A 20,991-nucleotide genomic window follows, 5' to 3' on the forward strand; every position below is an offset into this window, starting at 1 on the left:
GACAGAATGAGGCAGGGAGAGGTGAGAGCAAATGGCGACTCCTGTGGCTCCTGCCAGGTGAGCCATGTTGTCAGCGGAAGGCAGCAACAAATTTTCGTTGCGAAAGCTTTTAGTGAATTTATGGCAAGAAATTTCCTCTGCTCGAACTGCAACTGCAACTGGAGCGGCCTGCACTGGCCGTTTGTTTATGTCTTAGCTGGGAGCACTTCCTGCCACACGGTATGCGTTTTGCCTCTTCACAAACTTTCGAACGTAATGCACTCGTGCTTATACAACAGTATTAGCTCCCAATGATCCTCAGCCCGATAGACAGCTGCCTAATTGAATGCATAAACGTTGAGAGGTTTCATAACGCGCGCGCAATTAATTTGTGATATATTCACGGCCGCATCCTTCACTCAGGAGACGAAGTTGGCACACAATTCTTAAGTTATGCACCATATGTACAACAACAGCAATAGACATTTGTTGTCGGGGCTTCACTTGTGACGGCAGCATCAATTACCTGGTTATTTTTCGCGAATTTTCAAACAACCTTCAAGAATTCCGCCAAGTTTTCTTGAATTGTGCGAGCACTCAGCACTTGAATGGAAAAGTTGCACACGCCACGCGCCTGCCGCTGTTACACAATACAAGGACTCTTGTTTCGTATCTCATTTTCCTTTCTTCAACAAAGTTGACTAAAGTTTATTCAAAAATGAATTTAACTTTTAAATCATCAGCCGGCTGAAGCTAGGATGGCAATTTGCCACCATATGTGAAGATCCTTGACATCTATAACGCACGGCCCAGTCCACTCGACACACAGCGGCAGATATTACCGTATAATTGTATTACAACACGAGACGACGAAGCTGCTCCATATGCTGAACGACATACGATATCTCAGTTACCCTGTGCCCATGGAAACGTATGAAATAAAGTATGGCTAATTTGTTGTGTTAAAAAAGCAGACTTATGCTTCTCTATTGGATGTCTGTATTGCATGTCTGTTTACAGAAAAACTAAATCATCATCGTAGAAATGTAAAAAATTAAAAGTCATCGATTTACAAAAATTAGTATGCAGTCTGCCGTTTTCCAACAGCAGACAAATATTTTATATTCTGTGGATTTTTCAACATTTACCACTTCAAACCGAAAAAAACGAAAGGCAAATGTTATACCAATTAATATATGCGGCATACTAGCATATGAGGCTTAAAATATTTGTAACATAATATATAATATTATAATACAAATATTTATATATACATTATATATATATATCCATTTATATACATTAATATATATACATTTAGCAAGGAACTGTATTTAAAAATGTAAACGAATTTAAGAAGTTACTTAAATCGATTGAATTAAATTATTATTTAGACAAATTTTGAATATATCTGGAAATTTGATGTTTGCTTTAAAATTATCTTTTTTCCTTCTTTTTTTAAATTAAAATTCTATTACTTTACTTTTACTATTAACTGATATGCTGTTACTTTAGTCTAGAAACTTTGATCAGCGTGAGAATGAGTTTCAAAATTAAAGATATTAAAAACTTCGATTTGACGGATCACAATTAAGATTAAAGTAATAAGCAAGTAATTAAAAAAAATATCGACATTCATTTTAAGAGCTATGTAGATACTCCGTATAGAGAGCACCATACTACAGCTTTGCAGGGAATCTTTTATGCTAGCTTCCTTATCTACCTTGCCATAGCTTTACATAGCTCCCTTTTTTATAAAAATTTAGTTCTGTGATACTTGATTTCCGTTTTGCAGAGTATTTCCTTTTCGATGAAGTATTCTTGCTTGTTCTTTATATGTCTGTATGTTTTATCCAAAATATTATCAGAAATACTTCGTTGAGCTGACTGCAGAAGAGGAAAGTAAAAAGTTGAGAGCTGCTGGTGTGGATGCATGTTGGAATGGGGGCTTGGAGGGGGGGCAGGACACAATTCGAGTTGCATCCACATTCGTTGTCAGGCATTGTGGAACTTGCAGTTCGACTGTCGGCCTGCATTTTACCGCATTGTCATTCAACGTCTTCGACCGTATTTACATCCAACTTAATTGCGTTTTAAGTAGATTTGCGGCGACATGTGGGCACATGCATGTACATACTTATTTGCACGACACGCGGAATACTCGGAGCCTGTCCTCCGTGAAACTTTCTTTTACAGCGATTTCCTTACAAATAGCGGCAACTATGCTATGCCCGTGAAACAACCTCGTGGGTGTGTAAACGAAAATACTTTTCCTTGCCTTCAATTCAGATAATACAAGAAGTGACATTTATTTCGTGATATTGTTCAGGTCTTCAAATTATTTATATTAAATATTATAAGTCAAATTAAAGCAATATTTTAGTACAAGTTAATCCTTTTAGCACTTGGAATAAAGTTAGATATAAATAAATACAAAATTTATACTAATTTAACAAATTTTATATTAATCAAAAGTAACCAGTCAACAAAAAGCATGAGTTACATGTCTTAAAAAAAGAGCAAATATAAATCTATAAGTCCGCATAATGCAAATCCCTAGACATAATTTCAAAGAAAATCTGCGAAGTTTGCGGCCTGCGTGTCTGGCACGCGCTGTGCTGAGCAGCTTTCTTTCTTTTACTTTTCTACACGTGTCAAACTAATTTCGCATTTTGTTACCTTTTATACTTTGGCGCATTCGTGCCAACAGCTCGCGTCCCTCCAATCTGCTCTATGCTGGCAGCGCCGAGCAATGCCGGCGGCTCATTGAAATTCATAAAATATTTGCACAGCGAAATGGGCCACGATGAGTACAGGCTACAGGCACTGTATTATGTGTCAAGCACGTTTGAATTTAAATTCAAATATTTGCCATAGAAGGCAAACAAATAAGCAGAAATATGGTAAACAGCAATAAGCGACAAAGGCAAAGGCAAAGGCAATGGCAATGGCAATGGCAGCATCAACAGCAATGGCAATCGAAATGGCAAATGCGAACAGAAGGTTAGCTAAGTACTCGACTACATGTGTACCTACTTGGGAGTAAATGCAAAAATCTGTTCCACTTGGAAATAATGCGACAGCATGCAGGAAGCCAACTGCATATGGCCAAATACAATACACTCGCAATATCGGAGAATCCCCATAAATGCGACTCTCTCTCTCTCTCGGACCGAAATGACAAATAGCCAGTCCCATTGATGGATGACTATGTCAGTCAGAGACCACAAGTGAAGCACCGACAACTGGCAATGGCTAACACGGCTAATCCTGTCTGCGTAAATTGTTGTACTTGTCCTGCATAATAAGTTGACCGCCAGTACAGACAAAGACCAGGCCATGGCCAAGGTTCACATTTCGGAAAGTAGACACAAAACAAGGCACAAGTTTTGTACTCGACAATTACAGTTTCCAAGGCTAAACAAGAGTCGAGAGCGACCAACTAAGTTATACCCTTTACACAGCGCTCAGCTGCAATAGAAAATCTTCCTTCCTGCTTCGATCTTACTTCTTCGATATTGTCGATCTTTTTAAATTTAAATAAAGCTTCAATACGCCAATATATTCTTAAATCAAAGCACATGGCAGTATTTTTTAAAAAAGTTTTTTGAAGATTTTATTTTTTTTTAATTTTGTGAGAGATATGCTAAAAAAAAATAGAATCTATATTTATTGATATTAAGAAAAAAAAGAAATAAGCTTGTTTAACAATCAACAGTTCAAATTTCTTTTAATTTCCGAGGTTGATGCGTTTATTCAGCCGGACAACTTGACATGGCTAGAAATTGCCAATGGCCATTTAGGTGTCATTCGGATCATGAATATACATCTTGATTATATACAGGAATATACATTTATACTTTCTTTATGTTGCTACCTTCTTTGACGAATTTTTATGAGCTTGTATAGAGATTATTATGTTTTTGTCAGGAAATGTGTATGTTATAGAAGAAGACATTTCCAATTAACAGGAATAACAGTTCTTCTTACAAATCTGCAAAAAAAAAAAAATCTGTATTTTATATGTGTCTAGAAGGGTATTAACTTGTCGGCGTGCGTGGTGTTTTTCCAGACTGATTGCTGAGTGCATAAAAAATAGTTAAGAACGTGCTTGGCATTTTAAGAAATATCTTCAGTCGAAAATTTAAGACTAAGTCTATATAGGCGAAAATTTAACTTTTTTCCGGTCGTCTTCAAACTAATAATTTTGTTATTCAACGATTTTTAAAGTCCACGCCACGTAAAAATTAATGGAAATTTTTTACTTATGTTAAAGCTAGCGGCTATTCTCCAGCCTTCCACGTGGCAGTTGTAAGCAAAAACTTTCATATAATTCTACTCCTAATTTAAATAATTTTGAGGTCGATCGGACGAAACTTAAAATTTTGACCAAAACATTTTTGATCCGCAGTTTCCATCGAGGAATCTTGGATTCTGTGAAAATTGTGAAACACGGCTTATATGAATATTCATAAAGATACTCATCCAGCTAATCCTTGAGCACCATTTTCACCGAGGCGGGATAGATTTTCCAAAAAGTGTGAGACACTCCGCAAATGAATTTGAACAAAAATGTTTGATAATGAGTTTGAGGCCGATCGGATGGTAATAAAAAAGTTTCCTTCAACCGAAAATTCCAACTTCCTAGTTACGGTTTGCTCTGTGTGTTGTATACCAATCAGTCAGCCAGTCAGTCAGTCAGTCAGTCAGTCTGTCAGTCTGTCAGTTTGTCAGCCAGTGGGTCAGTCAGGAAAAACAGTTTTATATAAAGAGATTAAAACTTGGCTTAGGCAAAGCCGAGGAATATACGCTTTGTATATATTCTTCTGCAAATGCAAATGCTGTTGAAGTTTATTTCAGTTTCTTGCAGTGTATAAGTATGTATGTATTTGTGTATGTCTGTATATGAATTCTCCTTTACCAAAGCCCAACCAAATATACGTATATTTATTTATATTTATAAGTTCCCCTCTGCTCTGAAAGTAAATTAAAAGCATTTTTATTGAGATCGTCTGTCTGTCATTTGATTTGTCCTTCTTTGCACTGCTCTTACTGTGTATATATAATATTACCTGTGTACCACCTAGTATACCCGCAACGGGTAAATATTTAATATATATATTTATATAAAATGAGATAAATCACATCATATGTTAAGGATATTAAACCCTAGGCACGGGTTGTCACCTATGGTATAATAAACATAAAAAATATACTCAGGAGATTATATGCGATATCAGGCTGTGTCGGGCCTGCCGCCATTTCTATTGAGATTTGTGGCAAAAGTATGGAATGTCACCCGGGCTGAAAATAATATTTTTTTTTCGCTTTTGTGCGGCTAAGTGAACTTTGTCTGAAAGCGGGCTTTTAAAGCCGCTGGCCTTCGTCCGGGTGTTTGTATTTGCGCCACATTAGACTAGCCTAATTGCGGCGTCAGTCAGCCAAGAGAAAGAAAAACAAGACGCAGTTAAACCCAAAGCCGCTATAATGCCTCGCATCGAGCCCGATGTTGTTGCCGTCTATATGGCCCAATATAAAAATGGTCTTATTTTTATTGTTTTACTGACCTTGGCAAGAGAGCCAGCAGAGATAATAAAGCGCCTTCTCGAATATCAAGTGAATTAAAGTTGATTTCGCTCGAGTGACAACTTTTCACATGCCAAACTTGCGCAGTTAGCCCTTCGCTTAACCTTGCCAATTAATGTGAAAAATAGCGTTATGCATTGAAATATTGCTAAGCAGCGAAATTGGCAATAAATAGCTATAGAGCGAATATTTCTAGCCAAGTCTCGAACACTTCCACCCAAAAGTCTCGACGTTGTGTGTCTTTGACTTGGGCAACTCCTCGCCGTTGGCTGCCTGTGGCCAGTGAAGATAAATGATGTTATCGAAGTTTGTTACAAATGCTGCACATCTATGAGTATATGTCTGTCTCTGTGTGTGTGTGTGTGTGTGTGTGTGTGTGTGTGTGTGTGTGTGGGTGTCGGACTGTGTGTGCTATCATTGTCATCACCTGACTTTTTGCAATTGTCTGTCCTGATGTGAACCGTCGTGACTTTGGACTCGTTTTTCATGTCGCTTTCCTCACATTCCTCGTCATAATTATGTGCTTGAAAAAATGCAATTAATTTTTATTTTACTAGAAGGTGCCATGTTTGCATTGCTCTCCAAATGCCACACATATATCACATGTGGGCCACGCCCCCTGGCATTTTTGCAAGTCAACACACACAGCAACACATAAAATTTATCGAGCCAGACTGGGCCCATATTTCAGGCGCATTTGTCAGCCGCTGCCAATGGCTTTTAGACTGGTTTTGGATCTGCCAACGACTCCAATTGAACTCTGTGATTATTGATTTCGAGCATAGCTATGTGAATGTGCGGGCTTGTGTGTGTGTGTGTGTGTGTGTGTGTGTGTGTGTGTGTGTGCCCGGGTGCTTGTGTGTGTTGCCGTTGTAATTTTGGCAATTTTAATGTCATTAAAAACAATCTCCAAAAAAATCGCAAACGATGTGCGAAAGATGGAAGTGGAAGTGTTCAAGTATTTATGCAATTTGTGGCAGCTGCTTGAACAATCATCGCAACAACAACAACAACAACAACAGCAGCAACAATAATGGTTACAACAACCATAAATGCGACAACGATATGCGCGTGACAACAAAAAGCTCTGGAGTTTTCAATTAAATTGCAAAATCAATTTTCACCAAAATTACCATATTTACATTTACGCATTACGCATTAGCATATTTGTAATACAAACCGGAGGCTGGGGGCTGGCGCCTTGGAGTTACACAGGTCAACAGGTGCAAAAAGGTAAATTGCGTCAAATTAAAATCAGATATGATCTAATGACTTACACAGAGTATACTCATGTGTGTGTGTGTGTATGAACGCAGGCTTGTGTCATCATAAACAGCTGCGCCAAAGATCTGCGCCTTTCATTTAGCCGGCAGCCGAGTTGGCCATGCGGGGCGAAGCCACAAAAGCCAGTTGGAGGCGCTTCTCCCTTTGAACCTCAAAGTCAAAGCGGGACCTCAAGTCAGCATGTTGGCATTTCTGTAGGCACGTGCAGGCTGTTTACAAGTGTAAAGCAGGTTACATAAATACATGCATAGTATGCGCATAAGTATGAGTAAGAGCAAGAGTATATAGAATACTTGTGCCAAATATGCCGATAATTACATTTGGAAAAATTGTTTCCTTTGCGGCACGAAGAGTGGGGGACGAGCTCGGGCAGCTTTGCGAGGGCTGCTATGAAAATTTCGAGTTAAAAAAATAAAAGCTAACTTTGATTAGGTCTTCAATTCAAACGTTTGTACTTATATCAAAAATATTTATTTAAATTTAAAGCCATTTATAATGCTAAAATTTACTTAATTTTTGAATTAACATAATTTCGACAATGTTAATATTCAAGAATGTTTACTGTTATATGTAATATTGGGTAAAAATTTACCAAATATAGTCATTAATGACCATCAGTTCATTAGAAGGGAATAAACATGATTGAAAACATTCTCAAAATATTTTATATAAAGTTAAGATTGGATAAAACGCTTAAAATATTTTATTTAAATTAACAGTACACCGAATTTTATAATAAATATTATACTTATTAAAATATAGTCTCCTATTCAAATAATTTTCTTATATCAGATTTGCGAATGACGAAGCAATAGTACCTTGATATGAAACCTGAGAAGGTTTATGAATGAAAGTTTAAAATTCAAAATGAAAATTTTATAAGTAAAGATGAAAAGAATTTAGGCTAAACGTAAAGTGCTCACTTTCGAATAAGCATGTAACAAGTAAATAGTTATTAAATCGGCAACCAGCTAAAGGCAACTTATTATTAACTTTTATTTTGTACATATAAAAAAAATAATAAATAATCATTTTAGTAATTGTATTTTTTGATAATTCTTTTTAAGGATTGCAGTTTTTCTTACCTCCCCATGCATGGCATACGCAATATGCGTATACAAATATATATATATATATATATATATATATATATATATACGCAATTGCACCTTAATTTATTTATACATACACATATACATACGTATACTTGGCATAGGGAAAGTAAAATTGCTCCAGCTAACTCCAGCTAATGCAAACACACATGTGTGGCTACGTTTTGGTATACAAATTACAAAATTATACAAATCAACGCCACACAATTGCTTCAATTTAACCAAGGCCCGCAACCTGGCCCAAACCTCCGACATCCGAGCCGCGCCTGGCAGCTGCTTACAGTACTTTAAGTGGCCCAGTATTAGCACAAAGGATAATGCTGCTGCTGCTGCTGCTGCTGCTGCTGGTGCTGCTGTTGCTGGCACTGCTGCTCCTGATGATTACGATGTGGCTGGCAGAGATTAGAGACGCACCAGACGCGCAATCAAAGACAAAGCGTTCTCGACACCTGCAAAAATTATGAAGCTCAATTGCAGACAGGCATCCGCGATAGAACGCGGGCGTCTTACCTAAGGGGGTTGCTCTCGATGGGTGGCAAAAGTAAAGGGCTTGGCAGTAGCAAAAGCAGCGTGGCAATTAAGTCATTACCTCAAATAACTGGAGGCGTGGATCACCATCGTCTCTATAGGTGTTTTACCAGTGTGCAAACAAAGTGCCTCAGTGGTTGCATAAAGCCAGCATCGTATGTGTGTGTGTATGTGAGTGTGTGTCCATGTCTGTGTGTGTGTGCGTGTATATTTGCCTCTCTCTTTGAGGTGCAATAAAGGCATGCAAATTTATGTACAACGTCTGTGTGTTTGTGCTTCACAGTCACCCCGGCTCCGACCCCAACCAGCTTCCATGTTTTTGATAAGCAATTTTCGTCGCTCTTTGTGGTTGTTTTCCTGTGTGCTACAGTGTGAGTGAGTGTGTGCGTGAGTGTGTGCGTGTGTGTGTGTAATAAAATTAACAAATAATTCCTCTCATGGGCTGATTCCATGTTGTTGGCGTCACTTTGATGGTAATTTGAATGGGCCAAATGGCATTTAAAGCAATTACAACACACTCTTATCAGTTCGTCCAGCCAGCGCAGATGAAAGGCAATGTATCACTTCACAATTTGTAGTCTCTAATTTTATATATTACTCCAAACAACATATTTGTTGGAAAGGCAAAAAAAGACAAGTGTGCTATAGTCCAAAGTGCCCGAGTAGGAGATACCTCGCACTCAGCGTTGAGCTGACGTAAATAACATTTGAGCAGGCTGCGTTTGTGATTATCTTTGGGGTTTATTGTCCGATTCAAGGCATAATGTGCATATATATCATTTAAATGTGCATATATATCGGAGTTCAGGACCAACCTCCAAAAATGTGTTCAATAAAATAATAATGTAAGTCCGAAACGAATATGGATATTTTACATCGGATAAGGATTTCCTCACTGATCAATTTGGTTGTCTCGTTTCCAAAAGTTGAGTGAATACATAAGCGTGTTTGATTTACATAAGAAAATTATTAAAAATGTAAATAAATGTATAGAAATAGACTTATTATAAAAAATTTCATCTTTTGGCAATTTTGTCAGGATAATGTCTAGCGGCATTTACATGTATTATAAATGTCCAAAAGTCCGAAGTCGATTCATCGAAACTCTGAAAAATCAAATCAAAACGGCAAAATCGAGTTTAGCGACATCTTTTTATATAATTACGTTTTTGTAAAATTTTTCTGGGAATGGGTGGAGGTATCCAAAAAGTGAAATATTCTGGATATGTGTACGTATACTATATAAGAGTCTACATACTTAATTTGGGGTCCATTGTACGCTTCGAGACATGCCTAAAAAGCCTAATTCACGATATTGAATCTTATCGATGCCACGCAAACGAGATCCGTTCCGTTATCGATTTAGTTCTCCAGATCTTGTAGTCTTTGAGATTCTTTCATACATACAGAAAGACAGACGGATAGGCAGACGGCCATTTATTTAATCAATAAAATACCCTAGAATTTGCATTGGCTAATTATTTTAAGTCGAAAAAAGAACTAAACTATATAATACATTTAGTCCGCTTTTCCGGCGTATCTTTTCCGATTCAAGGTACTATTTATGTAAAATCATATCATGCCACAATCAATTTTACCCCTGAGGGTAATTTTAGAAATGAAAATGAAAATCCAAAATTACAAATGTTATATATAGTGCAATCACTTTAATTTAGTATATCGTGATTATTTGTAGAGGTTACCCATTTTGCCAATCTTATTATATTGTATTATCTATTGGCTATCATAGCTACTAATAGAATTGAATCAGTACGTATTGAACTAAATAAATAAAGAAACAGAGGTATACTTATTTTGTAAACACAAGATAGTAAGTTAATTAATTGTAAATTTAATATGTGCCGAGTCCTTGTCACCGTGGAACCGTGGAACGCCTTAGTCATGTGGCATGTGCCGGGCGAATTAGACGTCGCATCGTTGCGGCTTATGCGTGGCTCGATGCACTGCCTGTTAATTCTGCCACCACGTTCTCATCTCTATCTGAAGCTTCTTTACAATATTGCTCTGCTGGTCTATATCGGGTTTATCTTTCGTTGGCGATATTTGATTGATCAGAATATTGTTTTTCTCGATAATAAGTCGCGAATCGTTTACCTGGTTGGCATTTTGGAATTACTTGTCGGACACTGTGTGGTCGCCATGGAACTGCTCTGGAGCAATCATAGCAAGATGATTGAGCAGCAGTTCCAAGAAATCCATGACATACTGTGTGTCCGATTGGGACGTAAAGTGAATCTCGTTAGAATAGAAGGCTACTGCAATGTCATCTATAGATTTAATTTTATTCGAATCGCGGCGCTGGCAGCAGTTACAATATACAGCTTGATAGCTACCAACAATTTCTTTCTTCTCTGTAATCTCTACTCGGAGACTCTGTTTGCACTGCGCTGTGGAGAGTTTACTTTGCATACTGTGCTGGTTTTGGCCTTCTTCCAAGAGCTTAACGACGCGGCCAACGAAATCCTTTTGGGAATGGAAAGACTTCGTCTGGATCTATGTTCCGATTATTGTTTGTCTGCGGAATGCCTTGCTGGTCTGCAGCAAATACATCTACTGCTGTGGAAAAACCAACGCGATATTGAGCACAACTTTTTACGGAGTCTCATCGTTATTATTATGAAAAACTTTGTGGACACTGCAGTTATACTATATTGGATGTTTGTCAATATAATTCAAAAGCGAGTATATGGTAGATTACTCCTATGTAGGTACGACTTCCAGCCCCATTTCACTCAAAGATCAAGTTATCATTTGCAGATGCTCTAACTGAAGAGCTTGGCAAGCTGTTGCAGATTGGCATACCCTGTTGGATCTGTACACGCTGCGCTAGGCTGCAGCGCCAATTTCGATCGCTATTTCATGGAGTAACCGTGAATCGTCAGAATAAGCACATGAATAATGCTTTACTGAGAATATCCGTGCAGCTTGCGCAGGAAACGGCACAGTTAAGTGTTGGAGGTTTTTTGATAATTAACAATGAAATGCTGGGCAAAGTAAGCGTGCTTCGCAATCACGATATACGTAATATTTATTCAATTCTATATTTTTCAGTTCTTGTTTGGCATGCTTAGCTACTTTATTGTTTGCATTCAGTTTCAGCTAACTTTTATAGATGAAGACAGCGCCACGAGGCTCGTTACTGCAACTGAGCCCAACTATCCAACATACGCATAGGGGTGTTCAAGTTGTCTCATAATATGGAAATAACGAGAAATTAAAAATGACGAAGCGATAAGAGCAAAAAGTGAAGAACAGTTGCGACTGCTTTAATATGTTCTTAAGTTGTTTTTTAAACACTCACATATTTTCACCAAATAATAAATAAAATAACGCACTCTTTAAATAACTGGACGCTCCCTTCTGCGTGCAGTACATAGCATAATATTTGGTTATTTTGTAGGTATTTTCTTTATTTAGCAATAAAAAACTTGCCAGGTAGTCTCTCATTCAGCAGACGGGGGAACGGCAACGGAAACATGTTTAGCTGTTCTGTCTGAGATGGTCCTTAACTACATCCAATGCGGGCGTCTCCTCACCGTAGTCCTTAATGACAACCACAGAGCAGCCGCACACCTTGCGAGGCTTGCCCTCCTTGTCGATCTTGCACAGACCGGACCATTCGCCCAGTTTCTTGTGCGAATCGACACGAATCAGCGGAATCTGGTGCTCATTGCACAATGCTGTGATCAGTTTCTTGTAGTTGGGCTCATCAAAGGATTCGGCCAGAATGCAGAGGACAGCTTGACGCTTGTCCAAAGCCTTGCAGGCCTGGTGGATGCCATGGACGAGTCCATCAGCGATCAGCGACTTCTTCAGCACTTCCTGTAGCGCGGTGTTTATGTCCATGGCGCCGCCAAGAACTGGCGCTGCGGAGGGCACATCTACATCAACGTCGGCCATATCTGAAAGGTTGAGGCTGCACTGCACTTTTTGACAACCGGAAAGTTTGTAACATTTTCAAGATCGAGGCACAAAATGTTTCTTAATTCTGCTTGAATAAAGTTAGACTTAAGTTGGAAAAAAAATTTGTTATGCGCTGCATTTTGAATATTCTCTGAATATTGCAAGAGGGCAAAGGGAGTATATTGGCTTTGAGAAAAGGAAGCATCCTCGGAAGCTACAAAAACTATTGATTTAAAATTTTAAATTTATTTTCTCGTACATCATAAGCATAACGAGTTTATATTAGTTTTTCGATATCTTCTGCGAATTAGATAATATTGAAAAATATCGAAGTGAGGACGGCGTAGCTCTAAAATTATAAGGACTTTGATTTAACAAACTTGACATGTTACTTTTCGTATAGTATACATTGATTTGGAAAATATATACATAATAATGTAAAGAAAAACGTGAATTGTAGTGTGATAGCTTTGCAATTTGATATAGATCCAATTTGCTATATTAAAGTCCTGAAAATTTAATGAGCGTCGGAGTATAAACATCGAAGTTATTAATTAAATCGACCGTGTTATAAATTACGCTGGCTACAATAATCATATCATTTTAATTAGCCAATTAGTTATTGATTTTTAATCGCACAGTCAAAGCGCGTACACTTTGCAATGACCCCTCAGTCATGGGTTATGTGTCAGTTAAGCTACACGACTCTGCGCTGCGCTTGATGCAGTTCCTAATGCGCTTAGCATTAATTGTGCCACCACGACAACATCTCCATCTGAAGCTGCTTTACAATGGATTTGCGTTCGTATATCTCGCTCTGATATTTCGCTGGCGATTTGCCTTTAATTACAAAGTGAGCTACGATCGTCTACATGATCATTTTTCGCGCATCATCGATTTAATAGACTTTGTGGCATTAATTGTTTGCCATTGTATTGTATCTGTGGAGTTGCTCTGGAGGAACCGCAGCGATCAAATTGAGAAGCAGTTTCTACAAATGCAAAACGTCCTTAGCGAGGGAATCGGTCGCAAGGTTAATCTCCATCGAGTTCGGCTTAGCAGCAATCTTATTTTAAGCTTTTTATTTCTGCGTGTATCGGTAATCTTCGGCATGACAGTTTACAACAATTTAGCTAGTAGCACTTCCCTCCTGCTCATCGGCAACTTCTACTCGGAACTCGTGCTTATACTGCGATGCAGCGAATTTACATTGTATTCAGGACTCGTCTTGGCCATCTACCAGGAGTTGATTGATGCTGTCACGGCTGTAATTTCGGAGCTGGAGAGTATACATTTTAAGATGTGGTCTCAACGTCGTGTGCCACTCCAACGCATCGCCACCTTACAACAATTGCATCTACTACTCTGGAAGACACAACGCGACATCGAGCGCAACTTTGAACGAAGTCTCGTCATGGTGCTGCTGAAATATTTTATAGATATTTCAGTTCTTCCATACTGGGCGTATCTGAACAGAATATATGTCGACAATGTTCCAATGCAGTTGTGTAGGTAAATACATATCTAATGTATCTCGTCAGCTCTTATATTTACTTATTTCTGTTCTAGGGTGTACAACTGAGGAAAGTGGAAAACTTTTAGAGATCTGTATTCCCTGCTGGATTTGTACGCGTTGCGATCATCTGCAGCGCAAGTTTCGATCTCTTTTTCATGGAATATCAGTGGATCGTCGCAACGAGCAGCTAAATACCGCCTTATTAAGAATCTCGGCTCAACTTGGACAAGAGACCTGTCAGCTTAGAATTGGCGGTTTGGTTAAGGTCAACAATGAAATGTTAGGCAAGGTAAGATATACACATGTAATTGAAATATATTTGGTACTTATAAAAGTTTTATTTTTTTTTAGTTCCTGTTCGGCGTGGTGAGCTATATTTTTATTTGCGTACAGTTTCGGATTACATACAACTTGAAGGTCTTAGAAGGAGAAACTGAAGTGACCGTTGCTTTGAGTCTACTAAAACAAAATCACACAATGTGACTGCAACTATTGAACAAATACAAAAATTGAATTTTAACATTTTGCCATTTTCTTTATGACAAAAGATAGATGCAGAATAGTATAAGAAAGAAGTATAAAACACATATTGATTACTAGTAAGAAGGAATTATAGATAGGCGGATTTGAGATGTTGAGCAGAGCGGACATGAAAAAACCGCGGACCCAACAACTCATTTAAAGAAAGTATAAAATAAAAGAAGATATATATTTCAAAAATAAATTATAATATTAAATAGTCAAGGTCATGGAAAGTTTGAAAACCCATTCTGACAAATATATACATTTTATGACACTTATAACTTTTTAGAAAGTTAAAAGTTAGTTAATAGGCGCTTGAGATATGTAGGATAACAGATTTCCACTATACGGAAAGGAATTGCCAACTTGAATTATAGCCCATATAATTTTTGAATCCCATTTCTGACATAGGCAATGAAATTTTCAAAAAGTGCGAAACGCTTGTCAAATGCATTTTCAGTTAGATCTTTGAAAATGAGTTTGAGCTTGATCGGATGGCGTAACAAAAAGTTGAATACGAACTACGAACTACAAAGGTTGAATACCGAGCTACATAGGTGAATATTTTATAGATACCTTTGATGTGGAAGCACACAAAGATGGGATTTTGGGTTATTCCAGCCGCAAATTTGGTAAAATAAAACGGTGGTATGAATGTTTTTTTGCTTACCATCTGATCGAGCTTAAATCGATATCAAAGAATTGGTGGGTGAAGCATGGAGGTCAAATTAATATCAATGAATTCTGGAAATTAATTTAAAACTTGTTTAATTTTATTTGAAACTGCGCTCATTTTGACGGCAAAAATAAAAATACATACGACAATGAAATATTCTTATGTAATTGGTTTTTATCCACCCGCAAATGAAATTTTACAATAAATAAGTAAACAAACGTAAATTGGTAGAGAACATCTGTAGTTGAGAACACTCAAGAAACGCATAATTGGTCTTCAGTTTGGCTTACATGAAACAGGTTGAAGAGCTGTATTCAACTCTAAATTGGATAACATGTAGAACCCCGTACTCCCGTCTACACAAGGGCATCTACTTGTATGGATATCAATCTCTATCTAATTTGTTAATTATTTTTGTAGGGTACGTTTTTGGAGTGGTATGAATACTTTTTTATAAGGAAAATTATAAAAAGTAAATATTTGTTTTATCGAACAAGTGATGTTTGTTGGCGAAGGATACTTTAAAGTGCAATTGCCTGTCTGCCGATAAAAACGCTTGTCTTTTCAATTAGCCAATTAGCCAATTAGCCATTGATTGTGATTCTATGTACCTGAATAGACGCGGGCTACTTCAGTCATGTGGCATGCACCTGGAAAATTACACGAAGCTTCTCTGCGCTGCATGAGGCGCTTAATGCAATGCATATTGCTTCTGCCGCCACGCCCACATGTGCAGCTGAAGCTGCTCTACACAATTGGCTTATTAATTTATCTGGCCTTTATCATACGTTGGCGATTCAGCTTCAACTACGGAGTTGTTTACGATCGAAATGATAAATTTTCACGTGTCGTCGACCTATTGAACTTTGTCACGTTGACCGTCGCACACTTTACTGTCGCAATGGAATTGATCTGGAGAAATCGCAGCGACGAGATTGAGCAGCAGCTGGAACGAATGCGGTACGTTCTACGAGTCCAGTTCGGGCATAAGGTAAACCTGCTCCGCTTGTGTCGCTATTGCAATACCATCTACTGTCTATTGCTAATCTGTTGTCTGATGCTTTTTCTGATGACCATTTATAATCACGTGGTCACGAATACGGCGCTTCTGCTTTTCTACGCCATTTACTCGGAGTTGGTGCTGCTGATGCGCCTCAGCAATTTTACTTTGTATGCGGCACTGATATTGGTCTTCTATGTGGAGCTGCGTGAGGCCAGTTTACGGCTGATCTTGGAGCTGGACAAGACACGCTTTGAAGTGTGGTCACTGCGTCGTTTATCGCTGGAGCGTGTGGCCATGCTGCAACATCTGCACGGGCTGCTGTGGAGCACAGTGCGCTCCATCGAACGAAACTTTGAGCTGAGCCTGGTGATTGTGATGCTAAAGTACTTTGTGGATACCTCCGTGTTGCCCTATTGGATGCTTGTCAATAGGCACAACCATGTAAATATTTCCACTACATACTGTGCGTAGCATTTGCTGTTGATCTCTTGATATCCTGATCTTGATTCATTTTTGATTGCAGACTGCGCAACTGAGGAACTTTGCAAGCTTATGGGCATTTTTGTCTCCAGCTTCATCTGTACCCGATGCGCACTGCTGCAGCGTCAGCTTCGATCAATATTTCATGGCTTGACCACAGATCGTCAAAATGCGCAGCTAAATGCTGCTTTATACCGCATCTCGGGGCAACTGGGCCAGGAGAGATTTGAATTTAGTGCGGGTGGCTTGTTGGTTATCAATAATGAGACACTGGGAAAGGTGAGAGAATCGATATACCTTAAGCATTTTAGAGAGTTAATGTTACTTACGTTTTTGTTGCAGTTTATTTTTGGCATGGTTAGCTATATAATCATTTGCATACAATTTCGCTTGACTATGATAGGCAAAAGCCCCGCGGAAGCCGTTGAGAATTTCGTAACTGATGCGCAGCTCCCCTAAGCCAAATTCCATTGAATTGCGCATTCCTAGCGGATGGTTGCTGCGCATTTTCTAAGAAAATCGCTAATAAATTACTTGAAACATAATTAATGAAGGTGGTATTTCCATAGAAGGTATTAAAATGGTTTGCTGCGAGCTGCTGCGAGCTGGTCATCGATAGACACAGCCTTGCTGTACGCTTATTAAATCAAAGTCAATCAAGTTAATTAGTCAATTTCGAAAAATTTAATGCCAGCTCGTGCATAGCCCCAATATGAGCATGTGCGGATAACAAAACGAAACAACAAACAATAAGTTCAACTGGACAGACTCTCGTGTACCTAATTATTCATGTTAACAAATTCCATTATAAACTTTTGCAAAGCTTGGCATTTTTAGCGTCCGATTGTCACGCATGGCTGGCTATCATAGAGCATGTTCTGGCCACAACAATGAGCCGGCTTTAAGCCGCACGAGCTCACTTAGGCCGGCCTTGGCTAATTGTTGATGTTGCAACGAGCCAACGTGGCCAATGCGGCAAATTATAAAACTCGAGGGTAGTTCATTAACCACAAATAGTTTTCACTAAATTCTTAGTTTAATTATCCTTAAAGTTTTTACTTAGTTATCAACTTTTCAATTGTGACTTATGGGTCGGTCTCCGTCAATTATGGATACTTTTCCTGTCTTTGGAACACGATAAGACTTTTGGCCACTTGGTTGCTCGGAATGCTGAATGAATTTGAATCTGAAATTGTGACACTTTTCTAATAAGCCAATTTTCCGAGCAAAAAACTTGGATTACTGGCCTTAATATTTCATTTCGTTGACGCTGCATTTGTCAACCTTCGTGCGCAGACTTGCAGCATCGATGCCACTGACAGCGACTTGTCTCCAAGTGCCTGAAAAACGTCAGTTTATTATAATTGGGACTGGGCTTTGGCCAATAACGAGCTGCAGGAGCTGACTACAAAGTTTTGCGGATTCGTAATTAATACACAAGTACTAAAGCCACGCAACAGTTGTACGAACCAGGCAGGTCGCAGTGCTTACATTCGTAGCCGATTTCCGGAGCATTTTCATGTCAGAACACTTTAGCTCAATGGCGAATAATAAAAAGCAAGCCATAATCGTCTCGTAAAAATCAGACGCGCACGCACACTAATGCAATGGCCTCCTCTGTCTCTCTCTCTCTATCTCTGTCGCTCTCTCTGAATGGGGCAACGCTGTGCGTGCTTTGACATAGACAATGGCGTCTATGGGCTATGGGCTATGGCTGTTGGCAGTGACAGCGATGGCTGACGTCGCGACGTCAAGGCTTTAACAGTTAGTCACACACGCAAGCACACACACATACTGAATCGCACACTCACACACATGCACATTCACAAGCCCTTTTATAGCGACACGTAGTCAGGCACGCTCAGAAGTGCAGGAATCTTGCGTCTTTCTCCTTCTCTATCTATCTCTATCTGTGCATGTGCCTGTGTGTGTGTGTGTAGTTATTACTTTTATGAAGCATGTGATTACATTTTATTTTTAAAGCTTTTAGTAAAATGAGGTTAGTACACACTTGGTTAGCGACAAATTACATTTTTTGCCTGCCTGCCTGCCCGCCCATCCGCCAGCTCTCCTCGCTCTCCTGCGTGAGTGCGTATATGTTGAGTGTAGCTGCGACTTTAGCAGTTTATTGAATTTTGGTATTTACATTTAAAAGGATGGCTACCAGTTTGCCCTGCATTGCAAATAAAAGCGTTGCAGTTGGTATTTCTAGGCTGCGCAATGCTCTGTTCTATATAATATGGGAGCCAATCAATATTATAGGACGGAGGAATTGAAATATATTTTTGGCCTGATCTGCAAATTAAGGCATTACAAAATCAAAGGAACCAATTTTGAAGCACGGGCAAAAATACTATTGAAATAATCTTTGACATGGATATAACATTTAGACAGGCATGCGAACAATACACAATACCAATATCTATGCTTTTGGTCCTTTGGAAAATGAGTATGAATATATGCCAACTGTTTCTCTCTCTCATGCTCGCCCTTAATTGTTGTTGCCATTAGGCAAAATGCTTAAACAGCCGTTGACTGCATGAAACATGCGCACAATTAACTTCCGCTTCCGGCATTGATTGAAACCAGCGAGAGCTGAATCAACTTGCCATGTTGCACACACAATATAGACACAGACACACACACCCGCACACACAGGCAAGCACACAAAAGCATGCACATGTTGTAGTTAACTGTTTGCATATTAATGACAAATAACCCACTATCCGTGCACCACATACCCTCCACTTGCCCCACGTATTAAGCGCAGTTTATGTGAGCGCACACACACTGAATGAACGATAAATGCTAGATAACATTGAGATGGCTTTTCAATAGTGAGTGGCGTGTGGCGCGAGCCAGCTCGACTGTCCATAGCTAACTGAACTAATTTGCGGCAAACAATCGCAGCCACAGCAACAGCAACAACAATATCTCTATTTCTCTGTTTCCATCCGAACTGCTCGAGAATTGACGGTTTTATGTGATGACAAGTGAGAGGCAATGAAATTCAGGATCTTACTGCTCGGATTGCTCTAGGTGTGTATTTTGATCTGTGAACTATTTAATGTTTTGAGTGAAGTTCTCGAATTGAGCAAACGACTTTGAGACTTCCGAAATAATCTTTGTTGTTTATATGCCGAAGGTTAAATTCTGTTTTACTCATCAATGTATTAAATATTAGTCTATATCTTGCCAAGTAATGCACAGTATGTAATTAAGTTTAGTAATCGTAACATTATAAATAAATGTTTAATATGACAGCATGTTAACTGAAGCAACCAATTATGCACATATCAGTCAAAGTATACTATATAGGAAGTATGTGATAAGATATCCGACCCTCGCTCATAACTGTGACAAGCATTATTTTTCGCTATCCGGATTGAGCCATTCTTTCATACGACAGGCCGACGACATCGGCTCGAAATCCTTTTCCAATTTTGAAAGTGATTTAACATTCATTTGTAATAAAGTAATATATAAAATATATTGAGCTATAGACGGCTCAGTCATCATGCCTAATGAAAAAATTGCTGATAATAATATGCCTGTTAAATACACTCGATTTTTCACACATCTTGCCATTTTTTTGCGCAGTTGGTAAAAAGCCTTTTATAAAGAAATCACATTGTATGTTATATAAAAAAGCGTCATTAAGTGCTTAGGGATTTCTCGGCATATTCGCGATTTCAAGTAGAATAAAGGCTTTTCTTTCCGCACAGTTATAGATGCGTCGGATTGATGCGGATTTAGTGAAATTTGTGTGGCTTTGTATGGTTTTGGGTATATTGTGAACAAAGTCTAATGAATAGCATAAAGAATTGGGTCAGATGGAAGTTGAGCCCACTCTTATTTTCATTTTGTGTGTAAGGAGAACAATTGTCTTGGCATATTTATAGATTTATGCTCTATAAGAGGCACATGAAACCCACTTTCGTAGTTCTTGTAGCTGTTGTTGTTGTACTTGTTCTTGACTGCTCTTGTTTATATGTCCACAGCAGAGCCAGAAACTCAGTCAGTATTTCCAGGATTTTATTTGTGCGCCTTTTGCTGCCTGCGCTCCCAACGCCTCTAACGCACCCGACCAAACAGCCAACTCTCAATACACAGCAGTCAACAAACAACTACAGCTACTTTGGTCGACTGCCAGCAGTAGGATTGTGTGCAAATAATAAAAATGTTGGGCAATATTTCAGTTTTGTGCTTTACGGCCGGAGATGTCTTAGCTGTGCCGGGCTGCCGCCGGCTTAGCTACCCTTCCGGTTTATATCATAAATTATAAATAAAATGGTCGGGCAGAGCCCAAAGTCCGGGCAGCACCTGATTTGTTTATTTGTGGACCATTTTTCACATTTACGACAGTTGACAACGCACATTT

The 20,991-nt window shown here is 38.7% G+C and overlaps 4 protein-coding genes across 4 annotated transcripts; 3 read left to right on the forward strand and 1 right to left on the reverse strand.

Annotated features, from left to right (window-relative positions):
- Positions 1-10,346: 10,346 nt before the first annotated feature.
- Positions 10,347-11,684, forward strand: LOC135437015 (putative gustatory receptor 98a). Its single transcript, XM_064694818.1, has 3 exons — positions 10,347-11,214; positions 11,268-11,503; positions 11,562-11,684. The coding sequence occupies exons 1-3, from the start codon at positions 10,347-10,349 to the stop codon at positions 11,682-11,684; spliced, it is 1,227 nt and encodes a 408-aa protein (XP_064550888.1).
- Positions 11,685-11,913: 229 nt separating this feature from the next.
- On the reverse strand, positions 11,914-12,449 carry LOC135436141 (small ribosomal subunit protein eS12). Its single transcript, XM_064693627.1, has one exon. It carries the CDS (start codon positions 12,408-12,410, stop codon positions 11,991-11,993), a length of 420 nt encoding a protein of 139 aa, XP_064549697.1. The 5' UTR covers positions 12,411-12,449; the 3' UTR covers positions 11,914-11,990.
- Positions 12,450-13,334: 885 nt separating this feature from the next.
- LOC135437016 (putative gustatory receptor 98a) lies at positions 13,335-14,412 on the forward strand. Its single transcript, XM_064694819.1, has 3 exons — positions 13,335-13,921; positions 13,983-14,218; positions 14,281-14,412. The coding sequence occupies exons 1-3, from the start codon at positions 13,411-13,413 to the stop codon at positions 14,410-14,412; spliced, it is 879 nt and encodes a 292-aa protein (XP_064550889.1). The 5' UTR covers positions 13,335-13,410.
- Positions 14,413-15,764: 1,352 nt separating this feature from the next.
- Positions 15,765-17,069, forward strand: LOC135437032 (putative gustatory receptor 98a). Its single transcript, XM_064694846.1, has 3 exons — positions 15,765-16,593; positions 16,654-16,889; positions 16,953-17,069. Exons 1-3 carry the CDS (start codon positions 15,765-15,767, stop codon positions 17,067-17,069), a joined length of 1,182 nt encoding a protein of 393 aa, XP_064550916.1.
- Positions 17,070-20,991: the final 3,922 nt, after the last annotated feature.

Source organism: Drosophila montana, unplaced genomic scaffold (genome assembly GCF_035044405.1).
Source record: "Drosophila montana isolate Dmon_TW-CO22-7 unplaced genomic scaffold, ASM3504440v1 contig_3733_1, whole genome shotgun sequence".
NCBI classification, from domain to species: Eukaryota; Metazoa; Arthropoda; class Insecta; order Diptera; family Drosophilidae; genus Drosophila; species Drosophila montana.